This window comes from Oryza sativa, chromosome 9 (assembly GCF_034140825.1).
Source record: "Oryza sativa Japonica Group chromosome 9, ASM3414082v1".
In the NCBI taxonomy this organism is placed as follows: Eukaryota; Viridiplantae; Streptophyta; class Magnoliopsida; order Poales; family Poaceae; genus Oryza; species Oryza sativa.
The window spans coordinates 20,166,126-20,185,138 of NC_089043.1; the positions used below are offsets into that span (position 1 = coordinate 20,166,126).

Consider the following 19,013-nt stretch of genomic DNA (forward strand, 5'->3'; position numbering starts at 1 on the left):
GGTAAGACACTGTTGGCTCGCTTGGGACAAAGTTTGTGCTCCAAAGTAGTACGACGGGTTGAACATTCACAACCTACATCTTATAGGGGTCTCATTGTGCTCTCGGTGGATCTAGTCGTCATGCACAGACAACGACAAAGCTGTGGTGGGGGCTACCTAGTGGCGGAGCCACAAATTACTAAAGAGTAGGGCTAACCTGGGGCTTAACTAATGAGTTATTGATTTTTATCTAACATTACATGGTGATTTAACCTAATTTATGTATGATTTTGGAGGCAAGCCTAGGGCTCAAGCCCAAGTTGCCCTAGGCTTGCCTCTGCCCCTGGGGCTACCAATGCAGGTCTCCAACTTGGAGAAAGATTTCGCTGTAGCATCCATCATCTGCCAGTTGGGAGATCGTAATTAGAGTATCCTCTTCAAGGAAGATCAATGGCTACAAAGCACTGACCTCCAAAGTCTTGCACCACCGCTTCATCGGATGGTACCGACAAGGATTCGATGGAGGTGGATGGTGCAGGAGGCTCTGAGTGACCGGCGTTGGATTGATGACCTCTAGGGAAGCTTAACTATTTAGACGGTCATGGACTGCCTAAAGGCCTGACCGATGATTTCCTCAGTTGTTTTGAGCCAAGAGCAACCATACTCCATCACCAGGCGTTGGCAGAGCTCTGGCTACTACTCCACGGGGTCTACTTACAAGTTACAATACAATGTTCTTTAGGCGTGTGAGCTTCCCAGCAGCCCCAATCTGGGAAAGCAAAGCCCCTAACACTGCCAGTACTTTAGCGTTGCTTGTTGCTCACCGTTGATGTTGGGCGGATGATCGGCTGAGTAAGCAAGGTATATCCCACCCACCCCTATGTGTGCTCTGTGATCAACAGGAAGAAACCATTGATCACATCCACATTGCCTGCTGAGAATATCGGCAGTTCCAGTGGCTGATCCTAAATGCCATTAGGTAGTTGTCCTGTTTCTCAACAACAACAACTTCCTTCTTTTAATGGTAGTGCAAGAGTAGGAAGAAAGTAAGTGTGCATCTTCGCCGAGGTTTCAACACGATTATCACTTTGGCTACCTAGTTGATTTCGAAGGAAAATGAACAATTGAGTGTTTAACCAATAACAATGCACCTGGACGAAAATGGTGTGAGATTGGTAGAAGAAGTTGCATTTTTGGTGGGTCTACTAACATAGCGTCATAGTGGTAGCTTGGTTGGACAATCGATGTCGTGAGAGGTAATATTGTGTACTCTTTTGTGTTCATTTTTCTTTTTCACTTGTTGGCTAGGTTAGCAAGATATACATCACCCATTCTTAATACAAAGATATACACAACTTATGTGTATTATCAAAATATATTGCATGCCAACTGTACTTTATGCATAAGTACAATGTTGTTATTGATATCGACCCTCCCTTACAGGGCTACTGGATTAGGCATACACCTTGAACATTTGGTCTAGGGTAATCAAATGGATCAATCATCATTGCAACACTTTCCTCTTAAAATAGGAGGAGAAGATAAATGGCTACCACTACCCTCTTTCCGTGAGAGAAAGTTAGTATATCTATCAACAATGGCGAGCTCGATTTCAAGAACATTGAGATTTTTAGTTTAGCCCTCCGTCTTCGATGGCAATGGTTTCGATAGCACATACATAGAAAATGATATAGATCATAAATAGGACACATAATCTACTAAGATCACATCATAAGAACCGAATTGCCATCCAAATAAAAAGTTGCAAAACCCTAAGAAATAATGGAGCATTATTTTCGCAAGAAATACCCTTACGCAACTCAAATTTCACGTTTCTCAATCAAAATCTGAGCAAATATTATATCACAATGTATGAATTAAGTTCAAACACAATGGCACTATGTCAAGATAATCTCACCGTAAACTGGAGCATGTGTATCTAGAGATCTCAGAGCTGGTGTCATGCCGGCCGGCCGGCATAGCCACCACCAACCAACGTAGCAGTGTAGCCTAATGCCGATCCCTAATTGTGGGTTTGCTCTTTGACCTCGTCAGTTTGGCCGCGTTCGTACCACACTTGTTGCTGATGATTTAGGTCAGCTCAGTAATCAGTTTTCATGATCATAGGTTGCCTCTTTTATTTAGATCCTTTCCCCTGTACGATGCTGGGCGGATGTGGTTAATAGGTAAGGCAAGATTGTGGTGTTTTGTGCAAAATATCATCTCTATGCTTTTGTCTTTGGGTTTTTGCAAATAAAATAAAGAGAGGCAGGAGCGGGCTGCATTTATCGGAGCTAGCACCCATCTCAGTGCCATATCACTCATTTTGATTATGTGGCCTCTTTTGACCTTATTTCGTATGGATCACGCAAGTTATTGTATCGAAACAAACACTTTATAAATTGTTGCACCTATTTACATCTACCATATATGTTCGTATACTGTGAACACACTTTAATAAAAAAAGGGATTTGCTACAATTTTGCCTCCAAAACTTTTAGATTTGTGACCATCAGATAGCCTTGAGATTTGTGCATGAAAAGAAAAAAATTGCTAGAAAGAAATTTTCGCACATGTCATGCTTAACATCCCAATATTATCTAACCAATAAATGCAAGGTTTAATAAGTTAAATCATAATTACAACAGTTACACTATAGTTACACTGTAGAATAATTACCATGCAGATACACTTCGATACATCTGAAGTACCAGAGAGTCCTTTAGATACTCCATCCATTTCGAAATGTTTGACACCATTGACTTTTTAGCACATGTTTGACCGTTCGTCTTATTCAAAAACTTTTGTGAGATATGTAAAATTATATGCCTACATAAAAATATATTTAACAATGAATCAAATGATAGGAAAAGAATTAATAATTACTTAAAATTTTCGAATAAAACAAACAGTCAAACATGTGATAAAAAGTCAACGGTGTCAAACATTTCGAAACGAGGGAAAAAAAAAAGAAAACAACCGCACAGGGTCCACAAATCGGTGTGAGATGCGAGCGGGCCCAGATATCCGCGGGAATCGCCACGCCGACAGCCGACCATCTCCCCCACCGCTCTATCCACTCCCCTCATCCCCCTCCCCTCCCCGCGCGCTCGTCTCGGAGCGCAGCCGCAGCCCGCCGGCGATCGAGAGATGATGCTGCTACGGCCGCGCTTCCTCTCCCCCTCCTCCCCCTCCCCCCGCCGCTCCCCTCCTCCCGACTCCTCCCGACTCCCCTCCTCTTCCTCCTCCTCCGCCCCTCCCCCGCGCGCCCGCCGCCGCCGCCGCCGCGCCCCCTCATCGTCCCCGCCGCCGCAGCCGGACCTCCGCCGCCTCACCTCCCGCATCGTCGACCTCACCCGCCGCAGGCAGCTCCCCCAGATCATGGACGAGGTGGGCGCGGCCAGGCGGCGCGCGGTCGACCGCGGGGCCGGGGCCGGGGCCGGGCTCAACACCATCGTCATGAACGCCGTGCTCGAGGCATGCGTCCGCTGCGGCGACGTCGGCCTTGCGCTCAGCCTGTTCGACGAGATGCGCGGCCCCGGTGGGTGCGGCGTCGACGGCGTCTCCTACGGCATCCTGCTCAAGGTACGTACGTACGTACATACATATATATATATACATACATATATATATATATACCTATATATATAATATATATGTATATATATATATGTATACATATACATATATATATGTCATATGTACGTACATATGTATATGTATACATATATATATGTACATACATATGTATATATATACCCACCCCTTGTTCGTATATATATATATATGTATGTATGTATGTATGTACGTATACATACATACACCCCTTGTTCGTAGGCTCGTAGCGCGTCGCGTCTTATGACGGCTGGTGGTGGATAGGATTTGGGGGAACTAGGAGTTGGGACGAGGTGGAAGGGGCTAACGACATGAGTCCCGACCGATTTCCCTTGTGATGCTAAGATTATAACAACGGAATGCACATTGATAAGACAACGATGTTGGAGTACAAATGAATTGCCCGGCCTTTCCTTGTTGGCTTAAGCTTTTGGGTTGAACTGAGTGGCACACGCAATTCATTAAACAATGTGTATTATTTAATGTGTGATTGTGTAAAATAGAGGAATGTGTATTCTTTAATGTGTGACTGCTTACTTAATTGCTGTTTCTAGAATATAGATACCCCAAACTACTCAATGAAGCTCCTTGGTTGTTTTCAGTGATCATATGCTGCTAATGAAAAACAAGTAGTTCTCACAAACAGAATATATGTTTTCTTTAACCAGTAGCTGTTCCTGTTATGATAACTGTGGCAACACATTTTACACCAAAAAGCAGTTTAGAGAAGCAGGGCTATCTATGAGCAGTATTATATATTTTTTCCCTGAAATTCTCATCAACCTATTCATTTTGGCCCAAAACAGACTCTAGGTGCTTCTATGAGTTCTTGTGTGGTAATTAAATTCATCATATTCTATCAAAGAAAGTAAGAAGCAGCCAATCTGAGATAAAACAATATTGTTTCCATTAGAAATCAATGTTCCACCTCACAAAAGGAAAAGAAAATGTTCCAAATTGGTTAGGTTTCCTTTTAATATTTTTTTCTCTCAAGAATCAATTGGAATTTTTATGGGTGAATGTAAAGTTGTTCACCCCCCTTTACTTTTCCCAGTAACTTTATTTAAATGTCATTTCCATGTCAGATTGTCTGAGCCCTCAATGTGCCAATTCTTGATTAACAACTCCATTCTTATTGTTCTTTGCTCGAAGAGTCTATCCTTCAGAATTATCGCACCTATTAATGGATTGGGTAAATTGCTCTGGTGGTCCTTAAACTTGCGCAGTGCTCTAATCTCGGTCCCTAATGTTTGAAATTGTATATTTACATCCCTAGTCTTGCTAAATGTACCATTGGAGGTCGAAATTCGACACGACCGCATCCTGCAGCTGACATGGCATGCCATGTGTAGCCACATTGTAAGGGAGTCCTTGTGCACATGGTCAATCTCGCAGAAAGCCCACTGCAATCCAAATCTTCTTCACGATTGTTCCTATTCACCAAATCACCCGTCTTCTCGAATGACCGCCCACCATTTCCCTCTGTTGCTGTTGCTAACATCCATGGCCCAGGGACCCACTTGCAGCGTGGCTACATGTGGCATGCCACGTTAGCTGGATGCAGGCATCATAAATTTGGACTTCTTGTGGTACATTTAATAAGATTAAGGATCTAAATTTGCAATTTCAAAGATTAGGGACCAGGATGAGCGCACCAAACAAATTTAAGGACAACCAGTACAGTTTACTCAAATGGATTAACTTAAATCTCAAAGTGTTCCCAATTCCTAGATAATATTTTGTAGAAGTTGTTTTACATCCATATTTTTATTCTGCTACATTTTCTATTTTTTGAAGGGTCTGGGGATAGCGAGAAGGATAGATGACGCATTTGAGATACTGGAGTCAATTGAGAAAGATACCTCTATTGGGAGTCCCCGGCTCTCTCCTCATCTTATTTGTGGTTTTCTAAATGCCCTTATTGAAGCTGGTTGGTACAAGATTTACCTTTTTATCTTTCAGTATATAATTGTTATTAGAATACTAGGATGCACAGGTATTCTGAATTATTTTTCTTCTTGAATGAAAAGCTAATTCATGAAACTCAACTCTGTATCAGAACAGTTATAGGTTCCAATCTAATTGGCTCACTTATTGGAATACAATACTAGCTGACACCCCGCGCGTTGCTGCGGGATGTTAGTGTGTATATACAGTTGTAAATTGCAATACATGGATATGAGAAATGACTAATTAACCCAGCAGCAGAAAAGGACGCATACAGGCTAGAAAGATTATGTGCTAATCTGAACTGTTAAGACACCATCCAAGGTTTCATATGTGATGATGTGGCCTCATGAGGTGGCTTCTATATAGAAATAAGTACACTAAGGGGTTCCAATTATATAGAATATATAGATTCGTGGTCTCTAAATCTATCTATGTATTTATAAACAAGTGATCAGTGTTATTGAACTAAGTCTTTCAATGGCTAGAAATGATTCCTTTGATCAGTTTTAGCAAATGATTGTCGTGGTTGTTAGTATAGACTTAGATTAGGTGCATGCGCACGGTGGTTAGGATGATACTCCCTCCATCCATAAAAGTTACACCTATTTCACATTTGAGTTTTTCCAAATAAGTTGTTCCTATTTGTAGTCTTTATGCATTCAAGACTTAAATGAAGAGATAAATTAAATGTTTTATTAGAACCCAAGGAGTCATCTAGATACTCATTGGTTGTATGCTTGCATTCACTCCTTGATTTTGTAACATCCAAGGTGATTTAATTTCTCCTTGGTCTTGGTGTCAAAAGTAATATGTGTAACTTTTGTGGATGGAGGGAGTATAATAGTTTTGTCACAACTGTTTGTTCTAGCCACAATATTCTACTGATAGCTCTATGGCCTATTCCTCTATCAATATTTTTCTTACACACCTTAGCTAGCTGTTTACTGATGAGATTGAACTTCGATCTATATAGGAGATATGCGGCGTGCCAATGCTCTTGTTGCCCGTTTTCGCCAAGTCCTTTATGAAGGCCACTCCGTCTTACTATACAACTTGCTGATGAAGGTGTCTCTGTTTATTCTTCCCCTAACTATTAATATAGATGTTTTATTTAATCACTGCCGTAATCACTCAAATTTCCAAACTGAATGTGCTATAGGGATACATAAAAAGCAACTTCCCTCTTGGAGCTTTGACTGTGAAAGATGAGATATTACGTCAAGGTTTAAAGCCTGATAGATTGACCTACAACACCATAATTTCTGCCTGTGTAAAATCAGCAGAAATTGATATGGCTATCCGATTTCTGGAAGATATGAAGGTGTCACACAAGTGTTGGAAAGGCCAGTTTTAGCCACAAAAATGTTTTGCATCTGCGCAAAATAGCCTGTATAATGAAAATGAGTTGCTTACATTACAATGCAGGAAGAAGCTAAAAGGGATAATAATCCTGAACTCCTTCCAGATGCTGTTACCTACACAACATTACTTAAGGTATGACGCCTGCCAGCTTATATTACCTGTGGACAGCAGTAGCTCTGTACATGTCTTAGCAAAAAATAATAGTTAAAAGTTTACAGTAAAATCTTCTTTATTGGTTACTTTGTCAGACAGTGATATTGAATTCGCTGGTAAACTACTTCTATTAGAATGTTTTGTTAAATATTATATTGCTTTTTAAAGAGTTTTTGAGGTATTTAATATTGAAAAACATGTTTGACAGGAAAGATGTCTTGTGACCTTTTATTTATTGTGTATAGGCTTGTTTGGTTTCAAAATGTATCACTATCTTTTTTTTATTTAATAGTTTGTAACGGTACAAGTTATTGAAGCATTTTGCAGGGTTTAGGAAATAGCCAAGACCTTTATTCAGTTTTGAAGATTGTGGTGGAGATGAAATCTGCACCTATTTCTATTGACCGGACGGCATACACAGCAATGGTAGATGCCTTGCTAGCCTGTGGGTCTATTAACGGTAAGATATTAACATTTTATATTGGGGAGTTTGCTATTTAACACTGCAGAGTTTTCTAGTTGTGATCATAATATTGTTAACTAAAGAGTGGCCTAGGCCCCACTTTCTGTCTTCATTTTTGTTATAATTTCTAACTGAATCTTTGCAATGCAGCCCATTAGGGGCCATGTAGGAGCAGGCAAGCAGCAGGCAAACCTTTCTTTTGCCAGCGGCATTGCGCATGAACCGTAACCATGTGGTTACTATTCACGCATGGCTACTGTTCATGAGGTTGTTCGGAATTGGGTCTGTATGGCTATTCATTAACAAGCAAATAAGCAATTATCTCCCTCTTCTCCCCTGCCCTTGTGCTGCTACCACCATGGCACCATCAGGACACTTGGGTCCAGGGATATCTCAACTAGGTCTGAGGGCCTTTTATCTCAATCTATGCTCTTTAGGCTACAGACTTAGTTTTTCATCTTTATGTGCTTATGTTGTTCAACTATGGCCTTCAAATTGGAATGTGTAATCTTGTATGTTGTGAAATATAGTACTGCCAATAACTGAAATGTGCTCTAATATGGTGTTTAATTTTTGGTGGTGGTGCCATTGTAGGGGCTCTTTGCATTTTTGGTGAGATAATAAAGCAGGCTGGCAACAACAAAGACTTGAGACCCAAACCTCATCTTTATCTTTCAATTATGAGAGCTTTTGCTACCATAGGTGATTTAGATATGGTCAAGAGACTGAACAAACGCATGTGGCCAGATTCAGTTGGATCAATTAGCCGTTCGGCAAAAGAAGAGGCAGATGAACTACTAATGGAAGCTGCCCTCAATAATAATCAGGTAGACATGAAATTTATTTATTTGATAATATGATTCGGATTATTAACCATGAAATACTTTGGTCATCTTACTCCTAACTTCACTAAATTTTGACTAGGATGGGTAAATAGCATCATCTTCTGTTTTGAGGTGCATACTAGGTAGGAAAACAGTAGTGCCTTTTGTGTAAATTTAGTCTAAACTATTGACACCCCTGTCAAGAATGTGAAAATGCTAAAATGTATTTAGTATTAAAGGGATCAAGGAACAATTTTCATCCAATAAATCAACTTATTCCAACATGCACCCTTTTCAATGTCTTTGATTTTTTTTAGCAAGAACAGAAAACTTTATTTTCTTTTCTTGTGATTTCAAAGGTCCATGATGTTTCATTATTTGACTACAAGTATATTCTTCCCATTTTTCATATTATAATAGATGGGTATGCATTGTGATTTGTGGAAAACATATGTGGAACCCGGGGAGCTGGTGTTTTCATCAACGAAAACACAATAAAGTCATAAAGTTTATGAACCTTCCAAATCCTCTCTAACTTTATAAGTTAGAGGTCACTAATTCCTAAAGCTTAACATGCAAAGATGTCACATTATCATCTACGAACAATTATTACATTTAAGCATCATGCAAGCATGCTATATTATCTATAATTAATAATTTATTAAATTTTAGAGATTTAAAATGTAAGCATGTTAAATCATTCCACATAATTCACATAAATTTCAATATATCTCTCTTATCAATTTTAATATCCTATATACCTATATAGTTTTTTTATGAAATATATACCTATATAGTTCATCATCACTTAGTTCATATTATTTTTCTTTTATCTCATTAAGTCATATCACATCAATTGTTTTTAGCCCTTAGATGATTAATCTATGGTTTAAATTACCTTTGTTCTTTTGTTCTCTCATTAAGCCATATCATCTCAATGTTTTAGCCCTTAGATGTATGGTCTAAATTATCTTCTTTCTTTTGTTCTCTCATAAAGTCACATCATCGTACTTTTACATTTGAATCATCATTCTACATACTATTTAAATTTAAATTACATCAACTTATGTAAACTTATGTTTATGTAAGCTTATATTGTTTAAGCTATCTTACACATTATACTTATTATTATCATAGTAAACTCCCACAGCAATGCGCGGGGTTTCACCTAGTTTAATATATGTCCCTGTTGTGAATAATGAAAGAAAACAAACAATACTTTAATATGAGCTGTGCATGACTGACTTGTTGCCCTTTTATGTTGTTTATATAATGGATGAATTTACATTGAAATTTTTTCATGATTACATAAATTTATGTGCATTATTTCTATGAAATTTTAGGTATTTTACTATTTTGGAACAGTAAAATGTACATTATGCTGGTTTCACAAAATGGCTCCCCTGAGCTCAAAGAATTTTTTTCCAATTATATTTTATTGCTTAATTGAATATTTATATGAGCTTAGTGTTATGTGTTCACAATATCTTGAGAAAGCAGAATTATTTTAAAATAAGGTCTGCTTTAAATGCTAAACTGCCACTTAGCCTATATATTAGTACCAAATATAACACAGCAGTGCAATGTTCATGAGTTTGCTTCTCTGTCTAGGATTTCTGTTATTCTTTTTTTCCTTGGATGTGTTTGCTTTTCTTTGTTAAATAGACTTCAAATTTTCATGATTCTACCACTAAAAGACTCTTTTTTCCCCCAGATTGACATGGCTAGAGGACTTCTAAGAAGAATACTGAATGAGAAGGAATGTTTCTCTTGGACAAGTAGAGTAGGCATGGTATTCTTCTTTCGATTGTGTTCTTAAATAGTATTTCACTTCATTGATTATAAAGGTTAGCTACATCATGGACATGGAACAATTATCTTGAAATCCTAACTTCTTATGTGAACCTACATGCTCTTGGCATGTTTTGATCTTACAATGCAAAACTGAACGCTTCCAGTCTGGCTGCGCCCGCCCTATTATATATTTCTGAACACATTATGTATGCTTGAATAATTTGTTCTTGAATATAATTTCATTTACCTAGATTTTTTATATTTTAAGATTCATTAGTATTACACGGGTGAACTACATAATTCTTGTCAGCATAGTCTCTGATGTTTCTGAACTCACTATTGTGCATTATTGTAGCCATACAACAAATACTGCAAATTTTCTGAAGAGTATAATTGGTTTCAGCAAACTGTACCTTAAGGCTTCCCAAGTGGTGTGAAATTGCATATCTAGTTTATAAGATATTCATAATATTATGTAGAAAAAAAAAGTTTCAAGCCTGTGCAATCTTGTTATGGCCTTATTTTTAAGTGAACTATCCTGTCAATGTCTTATGAAAATCTATTTGGTTGTAACAGTAAAAAAATAGGAAGACCTGTGAACTATATCTTTTCTTTTCCTGATGCCTAAAAGTTGAATATTTTCATGTTGTTCTGAATGGGTGAAACTGCGGGTTTAGTTTGAAGTTGGGACCTGGTTCCAGAAGCATGTAGAAAATAACCAAATGTTCATTGCAAAATAAAGTCAAACGTTCTTTTCTGTTCTGACAGTTCTATTAAGGCCTGGTTTAGTTCCCAAATTTTTTTCCCAAAAACGTCACATCAAATCTTTGGACACATGCATGGAGCATTAAATATAGATAAAAACAGAAACTAATTGTATAATTTGCATGGAAATCGCGAGATGAATCTTTTGAGCCTAATTAGTCCATGATTAGCCATAAGTGCTACAATAACCCACATGTGCTAATGATGGTTTAATTAGGCTCAAAAGATCCATCTCGTGATTTCCAGGCGAGTTATGAAATTAGTTTTTACATTCGTGTCCGAAAACCCCTTCCGACATCCGGTCAAACATCCGATATGACACCCAAAAATTTTCTTTTTGCGAACTAAGCACACCCTAATGTAATGTGTAAAGCACCACCCCTTTTTAAGTTTATTTTATTCTGTTTGTACCAGGTGGCAGTTAAAGTTGAAACCCTGTCTGGATTCACCAACTCTCTTCTTAGACCTCATGTTTTTCCACAGGTTGGTGCCTGCTGTGTTCATATTTTTCTACCCCTTTCTCCACTGCACTCTGCTTGCCATATCTGAAGTATGTCTATTGGCATCACAGATTGTCTTGAATGATCCTGTTGAGAAGTATATGATTCCATTTCAAGAAACCCAGCCATTGCATGCTGACTTAATCTTGGAGGAGGTTGTCATGCGATTCTTCAAGGATCCTGTAGTTCCTATTGTTGATGACTGGGGAAGCTGCGTGGGTATTGTTCACCGACAGGATTGTACCAAGGTACGTTATCTCCTTTAGTTGGTACCAGCAATAATAGCGTTGATCCTTGCACGAAAGCTAGTGGAATGGTTAGCACTTGTTTTAGCGGCAGGGACCAGTCACCAGTGTTAGGATAAAAAAAATCAACCACCTTAGCTTCTCTTCCAAACAGTTCAAGTTTGGTCAAGGATTATATTACAAGGAGGAAACCAATAACAAATTTTGGTCGTTTTTCATTTTCATTCAAGGGCGTATATATTTCCTTCCAGTATTAACCTTAATAAACTCAACTGATTTTGGTCTTTACTAAAAACAATGCTTGCCCATGATGAAATGAACCATAGGTTTGCTTTTACCCTTTTAAACTCAATCGGCAGTCTATCTAGTGCTAGAAGCATGACTGGGTGTGAGAGGCTACCACACTTATTTGCTTGTGGTATTAGCCTTAACAATAATTGATTTGGGACTTCACTAAAAATTGGCTCGTCCATGATGAACTATAGGTTTGCCCTTATCCTTTATTCATTGGCAGTCTATCTAGTACTAGAAGCACGATTGGCTGCAAGAGGATGCGATATTATCCTTAACAAACTCAACTGATTTGGGAGTTGGGAGTTAACTAAAAAATGGCTGGCAGTCTATCTAGTGCTAGAAGCACGATTGGCTGCAAGAGGATACGCCACTAATTTTCTTGCTATATTAGCCTTAACAAACTCAACTGATTTGGGAGTTTGCTAAAATTCGGCTTGTCCATGATGAACCATAGGTTTGCTCTTATCGTTTAAAATTCATCGGCAGTCTATCTCTAGTGCTAGAAGCATGATTGGTTGCAAGAGGATGCCACACCTCTATCAAACTTTGTACAATGATATAATGTTTCTTAACAGCTTCAGTGCCGACATAATTGTCGGTATTATAGTATTCTCTTGTCGCTCTAAAATCCTTTAAATCTGCTCTCAGATCGATGCGCCTCTTCTATCAATGTCGAGAGGACCACCGCTATGTGTTCCTACGTCCACCTCTGTCGAGCATGTCATAGATCTCCTCCTCAGAGAAAAATCTGAAATGGTGGTCGTGGTGAAAAGAGGCAACATGTACGAAGGCAGTTACGCATCCAGCTCGCGCCCGTTGGGAGTTTTCTCCCTCGCAATCTTGTGGAAGTTCACCGCTGACGCGACAGACATCGATGGCATGGACGCAGCGCACCAGCTCCAGCAGGATGTGGAAGCCAGCAATTGTGGCTGAGTGCATTGCTAGTTTTTTCTGTGACTCCACATCTGTGATTGGCTGGGTGAAAAGTCTTGGGCTAATGAATGGCTTTGCTCGAAGCGCAGTGAATTGGTTTTGCTCTGCCCATATGTGTCCATTGGGCCATAGCATAAAGCGTTGTCATCGACGAACTGTAGTGATTCTGACCCCATTGACAGATGTAGTTTGATGTACTACACATCAAAGTGGGCTACTACGTGTGTTGGGATTGTGGATTGTGAGCCAATGGCACAGCTAGTTTGGGAACCAAGATGCCGGCCAAGTGGCCATGGTCCTATCTTGTTCTGCTCGCATCCCGGGGTAGTCCATGTCTCCCAACCAATGGGGGAAGACCTCACCTGCCACCCCTTCGTCCTTCTCCGGGGGACCAAAACCTTTTGCAACTGTGGGCGAAAACCGGCTCCAGAAGTCCCAGAGGTGAATGGTCTCTGCGACTACTGTATGTTGAAATGCTTTTTTCGACGGATGCAGCTGCATTTGTAATAACACCCCATCTTTATTCGGTCGGTACTCTTCCTGCATAACTGAATAAAAAAGCCTGTTACTAGCAGGGTTTACATTACCGTCGGTAGCCGATAGCCTCGCGGTTACTGGCCTTACCGTGGGGGTATGGTAATAGAAAAACCACGGTTACCTCTTTAAATTCATATAATTAAAAAAAACAATTTGAATTTTTGATAAATTTTGCATGGTTTCGTACGGTTTTCACGGTTACCGCGTGGTAACCGTGTTTACCTCTGGGGCGCGGTAACCCTGGCCCCGACAGTTTGGGAAACCCTTACTACTCCGGTTTCGCACGAATGCCGAGGCTGGCTGGATGGCTGAGCTGAGAGACCATCTCAGAGACGCGGTTCATTCCAAACCACACCCGCACCTCAGTCAGTCGTCCTGCCATGATGCCCGAGGCCGTACGTGCGTGCATGACCACAGCTATGGCAGCTGCTGCTGCTACGGCCGCCGGCCACGACGACGACCACGCACGCCGCCGGGGACCACGACGGTGCGCCCCCCAACGCCCCGGTTTGATGCAGCGATTTTATTGCATGGGAGATTGGGAGAGCATATGCATGACTGCTGCCGGCCTGAATCGATATGCATGTGCAGGCGTTTGCAAATTTCGCATCATCCGTGTGTCTTTTTCGTCGATGGAACATAGATATAGCACATAGTACCGGCCGCGATGGCAGCTAAAGCTAAAGAGCCTTTTATGTGTGTTGGTCCGTGCCAACCATATTTGGATATTTTCGATTCAGCGTAGATTTTGAGTGTGTCGCTGGAGCCTGCCTGCAGTAGTTACATATATAGCTTGATCAAGGTGCACGGCCAGCTGCAATGCATATGGTATACATCATGTTGATTCATGGGAAATTTGGACCTGAAGCGCCTATATTACAGGACGGGCTTATGGTGGATGGGGATATCTTGTATGTGCCTAGTACTAATATGTACCATACGCTCATATATTCACGGGAAGTTCGGAGCTGAAACCTATATATTACAATACGGGCTTCTGGTGGGTAGGGATGGACAGAATAAGACCGAACTGAAGAACCGAACGAGGCGGAGAAATTCGGTCTCAACTAGTGAAAGACCGAAATTTGTTCGGTCAATTCGGTCAGCGGCTACAGTTAACCGAATTGACCGAAAGAACCGAATTGGGCCCAATAAATCTAGTTAGCCCAATAAGCCCACTAACTAGGTAGAAACCCTAGAGGCAGAGAGGTACCCTCCAGCTCCGCATCTATCCAAACCATTCCCATCCTCCTCAATTCACGCCGTCTTCTCATCTCCTTCGTGCTCGCCTGATCGCATCGGCGTGCGCCGCCTCCCGCCTCTGCTTCCATCTCGGCGTGTGCCGCCTCCCGCCCCCGCCTTCGCCTCCATCGTCGTGTGCCGCCTCCAGCCAGCCCGCCTGCCTCTGCATCCATCGTCGTGCGTTGCCTCCAGCTAGCCCGCCTCCGCCTCCATCGCTGTGCACCGCCTCCAGGCCAACCGCACCCCGGAGGCGGAAGTGGCTGTGCGCCAGTCGCTGTCTTACTGGAGACCTCGGTGGTGGAAGAGGCCGGCCATGAGCAAAGTGATAGGAGCGACGGTGCAGGAAGCCAAGAAGAGCGACGGCAGGAGACGATGGGATGGATGGGATCTAATCCCTGGAGCTTCTTGTGGTGTGGTAACTGAAGGAGATCATCGGATCAATGGATTCAAGTCATGGCAGATTGGCAGTATCGATTTACTTCTTTTCTTTTCTAAATCATGCTCGATTTGCTGGTGACCAATTTGTAGTGTGTCATCTGCGGCCTAATTGCTTGATTCATCGATCTTGTACTGATTATTTGATTTGTTTTTTTGCTGTTCAAACTTTTGTTATAGTTAGTTCGGTCTATGACCGAGACCGAACTGAACTAACCGAAGACCGAATTGCTCGGTCTTGAGATTCTGAAGACTGAATTTTTAAAAAGACCAAGAAACCGAACCGAATTTCTAGGTTAGACCGAATGCTCACCCCTGCTGGTGGGTTGGTGGGTATATATGAAATGTCTCGTATATGCCGAATGTAAGATGAATCGGTACATGTGTGACTGTTCGTCACATATTTGATATTCTGTACTAGTGGTAAAGCTATTGATCGAGTCAATCGCTTTTGCTTGCTAATAACTACTCTCTCTGTCTCATAAAAAAAACCAGCCTAGTATTGGATGTGATACATCCTAGTACTATGAATCTGGATATACATTTATTTAGATTTGTTGTACTGGAATGTGTTACATCCAGTGCTAGATTCGCTTTTCATGGGACGGAGGGATTACACAGCATTATATTGCTTACTGAATGATACCTTACCTACTAGCAATAGAGACGCGTGTGTGGAATAGTAGCACAAGTGAAACCATCATTTGGACCATCAAGGAATGTGCGGCCGGTCTCTCACCGAAGCAGCAATTAATATAACCCGGCCGGCAACCTTTGATCGATGATGATCGAGTGTCGACTTATAATTCGGCCAATTGATCGTTACATTTCAGTTAACCAGTTGACCTGACAGTACATATGCTGCGTCATCTCGTCATCGATCGATCTCGCTGCTAACAACACATGGCACATCAAGCTCTTGGCTCTATCAATCACAGCGAACCGCAATATATAATAGGGATATTATTCTTGACTGCCTGCCTTGTGCCGTGCAAGGTTTACAGGGCAATGATATATAGTATCATGGAACATTTGCTTTGCAGGGAAGTCATAACAGCCGTGTTTTCTCTATTATTGCTGCTAGTGATCGATCTGGCTAGTACTCCCTCGTATGACACCGTTGACTTTTTAACAAACGTTTGACCTTTCGTCTTATTCAAAAAAATTTATGTAATTATCATTCCTTTATTTTATTATGACTTGATTCATCATCAAATGTTCTTTAAGCATGACATAAGTATTTTTGTATTTGTATAAATAATTTGAATAAGACGAATGGTCAAACGTTGGTTAAAAAATCAACGGCGTTATACATTAAAATACGGAGGGAGTATTTAGCAGTATGGAGTGTACAGTTTACTCACCCGTACTAGAAGATAGCATCGATGTGTACAACACGCGCAGAAGAGTCGTGCAGAAGATATATACTACATGCAGAAGAGTAGCTAGCTAGTGTACCAAACTGAACCAAATTAGAATGGATGATCGACCAATTAATATATTCTCGCCTACCGTTCACAACATCCACCTACATATGTCATACTAGTCTATTATTTAACTTCGCACTATCTGGTGCGAGTCGTTAAAAAAAGCTTATTGATTTCACTATTATTAGAACTTTAGAGCACAAACATGATCAATGCACAAGGATATATATATTCAGACATGTAACATATGATCCCTCCATTCTATAATGTATTAATTTTAGTTTTGTTATAAGTTACTTTTGAATAAGTTTATAAAAAAAATACACCAACATCAAATTAGTTTCATCAAAATCCACCATGAAATTAATTATCTTGGTAGTGTATTTATTTGTTGATGTAGATGCTAATTGATTTTCTATATATAAACTTGGTCAAAGTTAAAAAAACTTAGACTTATGACGATAAAACTAAAACATTTTGCAATCTGAAACGGAGGGAGTATCTCATAGAGAATAACATCTGAGAAGCCATATTGTAGATGATTTATAAAAACTAATAATACTACTTCCTCCATTCACAAATACCAAAACATTTTTAGGTTGTTTAGCAAAGACTAAGATTGAGGAGAAAAGACTTGGATGCCTCTAATGTAACAAGGTATGGATGGGGTAGGAGGGTGATTGGGGCGGATCTAGCATGGGGGCGGCAGGATCTCGAGTCTCCACTACTGGCACGAGTACTATAGGAGCCCCCACAAAGCCCCGTTAAAATTTTTTGCTATATGTACATGGGAAGGGGCTGTAACTTTATCTAGATTCACCACTAGTGACTAAGGAAGATGCGGAGAAATTTAAATTAGTAATTGATGGGACATGTAGTACTCTGAAATGCTTATATATGTGAACACGTTTTAGATCTTTAGAATGTTTATATGTATTCGTGGACAGGTACTTCTATGTATGTGAATTAAGTAATTGCTGGACTTCATCATCATTTCTGCCTATTTGTTAGTTTGGTCCCAAATGTATCACATACCCATATATACATACATGCATGCACGGGGGTTTGTTAATTATATTGATCATCACTTGAAATTAAACTATTCTTGAATTTATTTATGACTATATATATATATATCTGTTGCGTCGCAGTGGAACACAAGCTGCTGGTAGATCGAGCAATGCGCATATATACATGCATGTCATGTGCTGCACTATCGATCAAATCGCTGCAGGCCACCTTAATTCCACGATCAGTAAGCACAGCAAGATGGTCAAATTAAGTGCGCATTCTCCATAAACAAACGAACAACCCAACCCCATAATTGATATGGAACCCTATACTAGCTTCTAAGGCCTTCGTTTTTGGATTAGATCTACCGGCTACCATGCTGGCTAGTGCAACTTAATTCCTTTTCCACTAATCAGTGTATAAAGGCTTATATGAGATTTATAATTATATATAGTGTTTAAAACCATCCTCATGATGCCATTATAGACATTTTCTGTACAAACCCATCTATAATGAGGTTTCATCCTTAATTAAGATATTCAAAACGTCATATCTAAGGAAAACAAATAAACATTTTTCAAAAAAAAAAATTCTACTAGTATTATAGAAAGAACATTCTCTAATATTATTGTCCATTGGATCTGAACCGAGCTGTATAGATTATACTCATACTCCGTGTTTTAATAATATAAAATTCCATTGTATTAAAAAAATAAAATATAATCAACCCTACTCCACCTCCTCCCCTAAACCTGACCCAAACACCCACTCAAGTCACTGCATGTCTTCTCCTCTCTATGCGGCACGCCTTCTCTTCCTCCTCCATAAGTTAAGACCCCTCCATCTCATTCCTCCTCTTGATTTGAGTGGGCCCCTCTCCTCCCAAGATGAGCCTGGTTCCACTATCTCCTTATCGTCTTTCTTCCTCCTTGCTTGCTACTACCAGATCTAGACGTTTTGGGCAATGACAAACTGGGTTCACTAGACGTGAGGTGGCAACAACAAGGATGGAACCCATGCCGGTGGCAGTGGTGGTGGTGGTGGCAACTACTAGCACAACAGTGGTATTACAAACGGTTTGAGAAGTCCATCGAAAATATTGGTTTCAAACTATCTATATAGAAGGGTTAGTGTGGTTGTGTTTCGTCATTCATGGAAAATGTTTATACTACAGATATTTAAACTTGGAGGTCTATTTAAATGAATCTACATCTTAGAATTAATAGTATAGTACTAAAGTACCAATACTTGCGCCTACCAGCTAGCTAATTAGTGCACCTTGACAAGGATGTGTCATATACCCACTCCCAAAAGATTTGACGTCGTAATCAAAACAATTTACTTATTGCTTTTTAAAGACCTAGTATCTCGACTTCAATCCATGTTCACGCATCCAAATTAATGTCCAATGTTCTCCAAATGTTTAGGCTATGCTAATTGGTAGCTCACTAACAATATGCGTGGTACTACAGTCTTGAGTAGTT

The 19,013-nt window shown here is 40.2% G+C and overlaps 1 protein-coding gene across 1 annotated transcript; it reads left to right on the forward strand.

The window, feature by feature from the left end:
* The first annotated feature begins 3,014 nt into the window (after positions 1-3,014).
* LOC4347128 (pentatricopeptide repeat-containing protein At5g10690) lies at positions 3,015-13,463 on the forward strand. Its single transcript, XM_015795733.3, has 11 exons — positions 3,015-3,564; positions 5,392-5,524; positions 6,518-6,609; positions 6,704-6,865; positions 6,970-7,038; positions 7,387-7,519; positions 8,117-8,349; positions 10,061-10,138; positions 11,320-11,388; positions 11,477-11,653; positions 12,593-13,463. Exons 1-11 carry the CDS (start codon positions 3,130-3,132, stop codon positions 12,875-12,877), a joined length of 1,866 nt encoding a protein of 621 aa, XP_015651219.1. The 5' UTR covers positions 3,015-3,129; the 3' UTR covers positions 12,878-13,463.
* The last annotated feature ends 5,550 nt before the right edge of the window (positions 13,464-19,013 follow it).